This window comes from Stylophora pistillata, chromosome 2 (genome assembly GCF_964205215.1).
Source record: "Stylophora pistillata chromosome 2, jaStyPist1.2, whole genome shotgun sequence".
In the NCBI taxonomy this organism is placed as follows: domain Eukaryota; kingdom Metazoa; phylum Cnidaria; class Anthozoa; order Scleractinia; family Pocilloporidae; genus Stylophora; species Stylophora pistillata.
Genome location: NC_142520.1, coordinates 19,324,622 through 19,334,563, shown reverse-complemented (window position 1 = coordinate 19,334,563; position 9,942 = coordinate 19,324,622). Strand labels below are relative to the sequence as shown.

The 9,942-nt window shown below is 38.1% G+C and overlaps 1 protein-coding gene and 1 long non-coding RNA gene across 2 annotated transcripts; both read left to right on the top strand.

Annotated features, from left to right (window-relative positions):
* The first annotated feature begins 1,766 nt into the window (after window positions 1-1,766).
* Window positions 1,767-3,617, top strand: LOC148737602 (uncharacterized). The gene is made up of 3 exons (XR_015996203.1): window positions 1,767-2,061; window positions 2,440-2,549; window positions 3,189-3,617. It is a non-coding gene; the product is annotated as an uncharacterized LOC148737602 (long non-coding RNA).
* A 1,659-nt stretch (window positions 3,618-5,276) lies between these two features.
* On the top strand, window positions 5,277-8,838 carry LOC111345432 (leucine-rich repeat-containing protein 17). Its single transcript, XM_088747425.1, has 4 exons — window positions 5,277-5,559; window positions 5,867-5,990; window positions 6,130-6,201; window positions 7,554-8,838. The coding sequence occupies exons 2-4, from the start codon at window positions 5,908-5,910 to the stop codon at window positions 7,627-7,629; spliced, it is 231 nt and encodes a 76-aa protein (XP_088603551.1). The 5' UTR covers window positions 5,277-5,559; window positions 5,867-5,907; the 3' UTR covers window positions 7,630-8,838.
* The last annotated feature ends 1,104 nt before the right edge of the window (window positions 8,839-9,942 follow it).

Here is a 9,942-nt window from a genome sequence, read left to right as displayed (position 1 = left end):
GTTCAGTAACAGATGGTTGCCTCAAAATACTCTTCCATATAATTTTGCAGTGGAAAGGTCAATTTTATCTCTTACAGCCTCTGGACAAAGATATTTTCGGGTCTCCGTTCTTCGAACAAGTGAAAGTAGATTGAACCAAGAGAAAGTATCATTCTTCAAAGGAAAATAAGGTGGGCTACTTGATTGGTTGTTGCCTATCTGGACTTTGCCCTTTGCGTGCGAAATACGTGATAAAATGCAGGTTGTTTACAGGAAATTGACACGCAATGGGGTAAAGTCCAGGTTAGCTATAAGCGGATTTTATTGGTAGAAAATGTCTAACCACGTGAGAGTTGCGTGGAAAATTAACCGACCGTACCATTCTGTCCCTTGTGAAATATTTTTCATTGAGGTAAATTTATGTGCGTTGTTTACTGGAAAATGGCATTTCATCTAAAAAAATCTAATCCATACTGGCGAGTAAAAAGTAACACGCAATTGTAACGGGAAAGTATCGTTTAAACAATATTTAATTCATGGAGGACTTTTAGAAGCAAAGAAACGGATATGTAACATGGCAGTCGACGCAGAAAGTAAATGTAACTTGGTGGTCGTTTCAACCGCTGTTAAAAGAACAACCATATGGCAAAAAAAAAGATTATCAATCAAATATGATTTACGAAAATATCTTGCGCAAGATTTACCAGAGTCAGTAAGACTAGCTTTTCCGAAACAACACGCTACAGCGCTAAATTCGTGTTAGGCCTCCAGCTGACGATGTATGCGTCGTAAGTGAAGGAGCGGTACACAAAACATGCACGTTTTAACTCGCTAATCGGTAGAAAAAGTTCCCTGACGACCTTTCAAATCCAGACAGATCATAGCGATAAAATCCTCACGAAGGACATGAGCCATTGCACTGAATAGATGATCTTACAACTCTTGTAGATGTCATCTTACCTCGTTCCTTAAGCGAAATTCAAAATGGGAATCGCTGATTAACTGCTCCTATCAACATCTGAAGTAATATTTGATTCAAAATTTTTCTCATGTTCCACTCAGTCTCCTTCAGAAGGAAGAATAAGCATAGTCGTACAACCATCACAACTCCACCACTTTCCCAACACGACTAATACATTTCCTTAATTCGCGAACCGCTCTCTCCGACTCAAGCGTTGATTCGCTGAAATTTGAAGACCTGTCAAACCACAAATTAGCAAGAACGCTCTGATTGGTGCGACAGCGAAAAATGCTACAATCTGATTGGTTTGAGACACACCAAAAAATTGGGCCAATCACATTGTGTTGAGATACACCAAAAAAAAGATGCGCCAATCAGATTGCTTAGAGATACACCAAATTGCGCTGATCAGATTACACTACACCACACTACACCAATCTATACGCTAACATATAGTTATTTTTTTTTTTAAAAAAAAACTCAAAAATGACTGCCGGATTAATATTCTTTTGTTTAAATTTAAATTAGCCTTTCTGGCCTCGCTTGAGATGATGTATTCTTTTGAACTTTGTACTGGAAAACGAGGCCAGAAAGGCTAATTTAAATTTAAACAAAAGAATATTAATCCGGCAGCCATTTATGAAAGTGGTTAATAATTTAGAATAAAAGACTTAAAGTCTATCTCCATGGCGACATCATACCTCAAAATGATCAATTCAATTTTCCTAAGTTTGCTGGTTTTACTGTATCGTCTCTGTTGATATGTTTTCTAAATTACTGTAAAAACCCTTAAGATGCCTCTCTTCGATAAATGTTAATGGTTTTTTTTCGTTGTCAAACTGTAATAAGCTGGTGACTCACACCATGTAAAATTGACAAAACCTTTTATATTTATAGAAATGCAAAACTAGCTAAAGGCACAATTGCTGACGTTATGACAGATGTTTGAGGATGTCGTCCATAGTGACTTCAAATGAATGGAAAACTCACTCATAAGACTGTATTTTTAAGATAATGATCTGGAAAAGCCTTATGCAGCCTGCTTTTAGTGTATGACGTCATTGCTGTTTTAAAGCACTCGATCTGAATCGAAGTGAGGGAGCAGCGAAAATATATCTCAGGTATTCATTTCTCTTTGATATTTAAAATGTGCAAAGAAAGATAAGATTAAATGACAGTGAATTATGATATCTAAAAAACCGAGTGAAGGATGATATTTCAATTCCACAGGAGAAAAAAACATTTTTTGCGTCCTTGGAATTCAAACATGGCAATTATTTATTCAGAATACCTCTCCATTTTTTCGTTTAAAGGGCTGATAGAGATATTCGTAGTTACTCAGGCCTGTCATCAAAAACTTCGCCCAATCCCCAGAAAAGGAATCGAAGTTCAGAAATTTTAAAACTTATTAACGCTGTTTCCCATACTACGTTTTTGGTGGTTATTTAGAATTTGTTCGCAGGAATGATGACAACAATATGTCCACATTTTTTATACAGTGAACTGTTTACCGTGACACGTTCTTTCTGGCGCTCGAACAAAGCAGAAATACCGTAGAAGAATAAGACAACTTTGAAGATTTCATCACTGGAGAAAATGTAATTGCAAGGTAGGGGAGAAATTACTGTTTTCAAGAATTTCTTTACCAACCTTCTTTTCCGGTTTAGGGACAATTTCATAATATTGTGACAATATAAATCGTTCTTATTCAGTTGTCAAATGTACTGAAATATGGTTCAGAGAAGTTCCCGTTAAAGCTTCAGTTATGCACAGCAGTGTCTTGAAAAATTTTTATAATAAAGGACGACTATGATATGGCTACATTTTATCATTTGTAACTTCTTTATGAGGAAGACAGACTCGGCATCTGAGACCTGTCGTGTATTATGAGATTCCACAAACATACAGTGCGCTTCTCCTGGATAAAAATGCATTATCCATTACTTTACTTTATTATCCAAAAGTTCTTCTTGAGTACAAATAACACACGAGACGAGTAGAAATATCACGCGATATTTGTACTCCAGAAGTACAGGCGAAATTCGCTCGCACTGAAATAACAATTTGGCGTGTTGGATAGTAACTCTCTTATCAAACGTTTTGTTGTGTAGTGTCGTTGAGTATTTGTACTCGTTGTACGGCACAATTCGTAAAAACACTCATCAATACTACACAACAAAACTTCTAATAAGATATATTTATTTGAGTATATTCTGAAACTCTACTCGATCTTCAAACTTTCCCTCAGCCCATCAGCAGAAAACAGGAAGATGTTGTCCAAAAGGACCTTCTGGGCTTTCATTATTGCTTTCTGTAAGCACTGTTCTCTTCATCTAATGGAGTAATTAAGTTAAGAGACTAAATGTGTATTTAAACCTATTCAATAGGATTGGAAATAGTTAATTTTAGACACTCGGTTTTTGTTCTTACGAAAATAGCCCGCATTTTAATTCCTTAAATATCCAGGCCTGCATTAAATAACTCGCGAGAAAGTAAGTGACATGCGCACGGGAGACACACTGTGGATAACCCCGGCTGGAGAGCATTAAGAAAATAGAGTTACTGCTCCTTGGGAAATTACGAGAAAATACAGCACTCAAGTTGATATCCACTTCTCTCTCGAGTCTGTTTGGTTATATTAGCAGCAGATTACGACCATGTCTGTGTCGTAATTTATGCGACGCCTGAAGTCAACAAAAAAAAAAAAATGCATTAGCGGTTTTTTTTGTTTCAATTTTTGACTGCATTGTACTGAAAAACGATCAGTTCCAAAACTGTACAAAAAAGAAAAAGGGCCCCAATCACTGCGCTCAGAATCTTTTGACTTTTGTTGTTTGGCATCAAACGCGCGCTCGCGTAGTTATGTCATCTACATTTTATACGAGAACAGTCTGTCCAAAAGGCGCTGAATTAAAAATTTCCTTAATCAAATTTTGATAGCAAACTGAAACAATAAAAGAAATAAAGTGTGTATCTTATGAATTGAGATATCTTAAATATCTTAACAACGATAGACAAGAGCTTCGGATGCCGGCTACGATATCTTCTCGCTTTTAATTTTTTTCTTTTTTTTGTGCACTCAGCAAGAATCTGAAATATACTTTGGGTGCTTAATTTCAAAACCAGGTGGTTTAAGACATCTAGATTTATCTGAATATTTACCAGTTAGATTTCAGTGAGTAGTCCGTCTGAGTTACGTTGGTCAATTTCTCAATCGTTTAATGTAATTGTCTCCGAATGTTGACCGTGGACTTCTCCAAAGCCATTTAAAATTATTTTCTAACCGCAGCAAAGTTCGAAATTTCGAAATTTGCAAAGATTACTTTAAAATCTGAGCAGGCAAACTCCTAATTTGTGGAAAACAACAAAAAGGAAGTATTTGTGCGGTCAGCAGTCTTTTCGAGGAAGGAGAGCGGTTGATAATCGACCCACGCATTGCGTCAGTGCCAGTCTAAGTCACGCGTCCCTTTAAGTTAGGTCACGGTGACTGCAATGCAAATGAAAAATTTTTGGTCGAGCAACCCTTAATGCTTCCTGAGAGCTCCACATCAATGCGACCAAAGTTCTCTCGTATGTGATGTCATTTCCCTATGTTTTTCTCAGCAGTGTTCATACACATAACCAAACATATATAGCTTAGCTTTTAATAACCCCTCACATCAGTATACATATTCTCCATGTTCTTCTCCATACAGTTCTTAAGGTGGTGACAGGGAGAATTTGTTTAACAATCAAAGGTGTACATGTCTTTAGCTGGTGATCATTTCCTTTATTCTCGTGACCTTCATGTTTGATTCAGGGCTGACAGTGTAAGGAGAAATTAGGGTTCATCAAAAAGTCATATTGAGCATTCCCTGAAACGACTCTAACAAAAGCTTCCTCCCTCATTTTTCTATCTTTTTCTCTTGATTTTATAAGCTGCTGGGTTAATGGCGGAAGTATGCCTTGAGAGAGTCGTCCCACGGTTTCGCTCAAGCCTACTTTTGCAAGCTCCAAAAGGGCATTATGTAGAACTGAATTTCACCTTGAAGACTTCAAATGAAATACCGTGCTTTGATGATAATTTGTACCTTGAGTTTCATGATGGATACGACGAGTCTGCCAATCTTCTTGGAAGATTTTGTGGAAGAAACATTTCCGGTATTGTGCGATCTAGCGGACAGAACTTGTGGTTGAGAAGATCAGATAACTCCAATTACCTTTTCAGAGGTTTATACAGAAACAAGACTACTAATACAAAAGGCAAGTATTGAGATACTGAAATCATCCCCTGACAGCCATTTTACATATATTGAGAGTGGTCATTACCTATGCTCCTCCGACTCAAATACTTCTGTGATGGCTCAGTATTACTTTTTCTTATCCTTCAGTGAAACCCAACTTGGATAAAGTGCTCAAGACTCAGTATGTGCTTTTCAACCGCCATCAATCCCTCTGGTGTCCAGCACAGGGTGCACCGGCTCCAGTCATTGTTTGGAGAAAGAACGGCACAGTGGTACAGAACAGTACAAGTGTACTGTATCGGCTGACCATCACTGGAGAAAACAGCGACAAGTACAGCTGTGAAGTGAACACACAGGATGGTTTGGACAAAAAAGAAATCCGTCTTGTCATCGAAAGTAAGTTTTAATAATGAAAATTTGATTCTTAACTGAATCAGGTCAGGGGAAAATATAGTGAACATTTGCAAGTTTCTATACCTCTAACCTTTAAGACTGTAACCATAGTTTTATTGACCTATCAAAATTTTTTCTTGCCTTGCTCTGGATTAATATTGAGTTTTCGCGAGATGACTTGAGGGTACCAACCTTATTAAAGGACTCAAATACACTCTTTAGCAACTCCAACCAAATAAACTAAAATCCCTTCGATAACTTGCATCAAACAATACGATAGTAAGAGTATATCTTATTTTTTATATTCTAGGGTGCCCAGATCGCTGCCAATGTACCACTGCCGTTGGCATTATGCGCTCAGTTACACGCGTTGAATGTAGGGGAGAATATTTACAGTCAGTTCCACAGCACTTGCCCTTTTCTACAGCGAAATTGTAAGCATTTCAACTCTTCGTTTTACGAGGAGGTGATGAAGGAGGGGTGGGGGTTGGGGGGCGGACAGAGAGGAAATGTACAACAACAGGACAAGATGTGAAACACTCGACCTTACTCAATGATACATCCTCCTTTCAGGGACTTGAGTTACAACCAGATAGAGGAGCTACCACCTGGAGTCTTCGATAACAACCCAGAATTGACCATATTGTATGTAGATGATAGTTATGCATACCTGTATGTTGATATTGACGCGCAGTGAGTTACGAATTATCTAATTTCTCACGCGTTGTGGGTGTAGTCAGCTATGAGCTAAGGCAATGGAACAAGGTGCGGTGGTTAATTGATTGGTAGTGATAAACAGATGGGAGTAACCTCGCCTCATTAAATTATCTGAAAATTTTTAAAAACAAGGCTACCACCGGATGTTGGTGGCCTTCGCTCTAACAATTTCATTTTCTATCTGTACCTAGTTCTTTGTTTTCGTATTTGTTTTATTTTCATGTGTCAGATACCCTGCGCAGATATTGTGATAGAATAAGAGAGGAAACAAACGAAAGTTGATCGTCCTTGCAGGCTTTCTCTCTATAACTGTTTGCTTTGCCCCCCCCCCCCTTCCCCCTCCCACTCTACTTATTCTAAGTAGATGATAGTTATGCATACCTGTATGTTGATATTGACAAACAGTGAGTTACGAATTACCTAATTTCTCACGCGTTGAGGGTGTAGTCAGCTAGGAGCTAAGGCAATGGAACAAGATGCGATGGTTAATTGATTGCTAGTGATAAACAGATGGGGGTAACCTGGCCTCATTAAATCATCTGAACATTTGTGAGAAAAAGGCTACCACCGGACTTTGGTGGCCTTGGCTCTAAAAATTTCATTTTCTATCTTTACTTAGTTCTTTTGCGTTCGTATTTGTTTTATTTTCATGCGTCAGATACCCTGCGCAGATAAATGTGATAAAATAAGAGAAGGAAAAAACGAGAGTTGATCGTCCTTGCAGGCTTGCTCTTTAACTGTTTGCTTTGCTAGTAAAACTTCCAACGGATGACTGACAGAATACAAGCAAGCTGCAAGGATCACAGCAAATATGTTGATGTGAACAATTACATTTAACAATTATTCCACAAGCGCGCGTTGGATATCAGATGATAGATAGCGAGGCGCGTGGCGCCGAGTTGGCTATAATCATCTCATATCCAACAAGCGAGAGTGGAATAATTGTTTTATTAAAAAAACGCCCCCAAGACATAAGACAAATCTTCTCGACTTTATTTTGTGAGAAGAAACCGGATTTAACACTGTACAGAAATTAGATTATGGTATATTGGCTCATATACCATAATGGCTGAGCCAATAAAAAGTGTTGAATTGCATTATCCAATGATCCAGTTTTTAATAATAGTAATTATCTCATCCCCGCATAGAACACACTATTGATTGAGTTTCTATTGCATGACTAACCTAGACCACCTTCTCAGTATTTTCAACACAAGTTGACTCTGATTGGTTCACAAACTTAGGTAAAACCTGTAACTCTTGGTATATTCTTTAAATAGGTACTTATATGAGAATCAGATAGCACAGCTACCACCTGGAGTCTTCAGCTACAACACCAAGTTGATTCGACTGTAAGTAAAAACATGCATTGCTTATTCCAAGACACATTTTTAAGCGACTCTTACAGACCCAATCACACGTATAAAATATCTCAGCTCGCGTATTTATAAAATCTTGGTTCCAAACTTTAAGTGCCCAAGAGCTCATGAAACATGCCATGGCCGTTCCTTAAAGTTGAGGGTTGAAGCTTAAAACTGACTAATCGTTCTTATGTACTTGAAATATTGCTGGTTACCGGAAGCCTTACTAAGTTACCCGGAAGTAAGTTTGCATTATTTACCTTCTAGTTAGATAATGAAAGTATGATGTGGTCTCTAAATTTTATCAGGGTTTAAAAAGCCTAGTTTTAATAACCCAGAAAAAACTTTAGATCAACGATATATCCTTTTCGTAGTGACTTGGATGACAACCAAATAAAGGAGCTACCACCTGGAGCCTTCGCTAACAACACCGAGTTAACTGTATTGTGAGTAATACACTTATCCGTTTATATTTCACACTATTGTTCGCCTTTAAAAGAGACGCCTTTAAAGGGACGTTGCAGGGTTCAAAACGCAGCCATTCAAGCGGAAATTTCAGTGTATTTGTATGATACAATGGATAAGTTCTAAAGTCCTCCTCCTTCCTCCCCTCTTTGACTCTTAAATATCTGCGTGGCACACAAAATCCAATGGAACCGTCGCAAAATCTGATGACTTGAACCTGTAGAGCGAGTGCAAACCCCCGCGCGAACAAAACCGTTATGCAATACCATTAGCCAGTGTTTTGCTTATAAAGACGGCTTGGAACTAGTAGCCTGATAGTCAAAATAGTCATGGTGCTGTAAACATCACACAAATTGCTAAACATTGACTGGCTCTGGAAATGTATCGAGTGTCCAAAACGTTTTTACAGAAAATTGTCGCAAAAATGGACATTTTCTTTGGCCAGATAGAAAATGAGACAACAAAAGACATGAATGATAAAATGCTTCACCTAAATCCAGGATATGCCCTCGATCTACAGACTTGAGACAACCATATACAGGAGTTACCATCTGAAGTCTTCCAAAACACAGCGATTATCGTTCATTTATCGTAATTATATGTACAATAGCTTCCGTCTGGCCTGAAGAATGCTCCGATATTTGTCTGTTAAAAAAAAAAAAAAAAACCAAAAGAGAGCGAGGCTCGAGGGAAACTACGAGCTTCAAGGAACAACTTATGTTAATAAAAAAAAGACAAATATCCAGGCATATTGTTTGGTCAAAGGGGAATATTGCGTTCATCATCCTTCAAATATTTTTAGAAGTACGGATAATAAATCATTTAAAAACAGTTCATCGTCGAAAAAGCGGGTTAATTTTTCTGCACGACATTAATCTATGAATTCCTAATGAAATATTTTCTTTTGATCTGCGGATTGAAAATCAAATTTAACAAATGGTAAACACCATAGCGCACACTATCGAGTTTTGGATGCACGCGGGAGGTTGCTAAGAACAAAACTGAGAAGCGTAGGAGGCGCGCAAGGCGATAGCCGAGAGTAACGCTAGCTTCTTGAGTGCCTTGCAAACCACTCAAGAACATTGACTGGCTCTCGAAATATTTTGGGGATCCAAAACATTTTTCGGAAAGTTATTGCGAAATTTAAATCTACGTTTGCCAAAAGAAAATATGACACAATAAAAATATACGATATGGATAAAATGTTTAACCTAAGTCCAGGATATGTCCTCCATCAACAGACTTTAGTAACCTGATAGAGAAGCTATTACAGCAATTATCAGTCATTTATCATTATTACATGAAGAATAATTTTTATTCGGCTTGAAAGGAACGCTCTGATATTTGTTCATTATCTTAAACACGAAGGCTGGGAAGACCTAGGCTCATTTGTCACTCACCGTTAACGTGTGCGGGTCAAATTCAAATGCTGGTAGACGAACAAAAGGAACAAATGAGATATCTATTGTTTACATCCACCAGCATGGTGGCATGAGGTAACGTGCGAACCACCTATTTCAATCTCACATTTACCGCCACAAATAAAGACAGAAATGATATATAAATCTCAAAAATTCTCGTTTTGTGATGAAGGCATAAAACGGTTTTGAGGAATGCGCCCGCTGTTCACTGCTTTGGAGTAGCTGTAGCTCAAGCTGACTTGACTCTAAGAGTTCTACATCACGCGACGGTTGATTGACAAATGGTCCAGTGGGAGCTAAGGCTCCTTTTATAGCCCACCTTTCGTATTTAAGCCTGGATGAACTCAGGCTTGAACGGGACTCGAAGCTATGCCTCCCACATACTAATTCAGCCCTTCTAAGGGCTATAAAGCAAAGGGCTG

Excerpts from the sequence above, each read along its gene's own strand:
- LOC111345432 (XM_088747425.1), top strand. The coding sequence starts at position 5,908 with ATGCGCTCAGTTACACGCGTTGAATGTAGGGGAGAATATTTACAGTCA. Across the intron at positions 5,991-6,129 it reads CCCTTTTCTACAGCGAAATT|GGACTTGAGTTACAACCAGA; the intron begins GTAAGCATTTCA and ends TCCTCCTTTCAG. Across the intron at positions 6,202-7,553 it reads AACCCAGAATTGACCATATT|GTACTTATATGAGAATCAGA; the intron begins GTATGTAGATGA and ends TTCTTTAAATAG.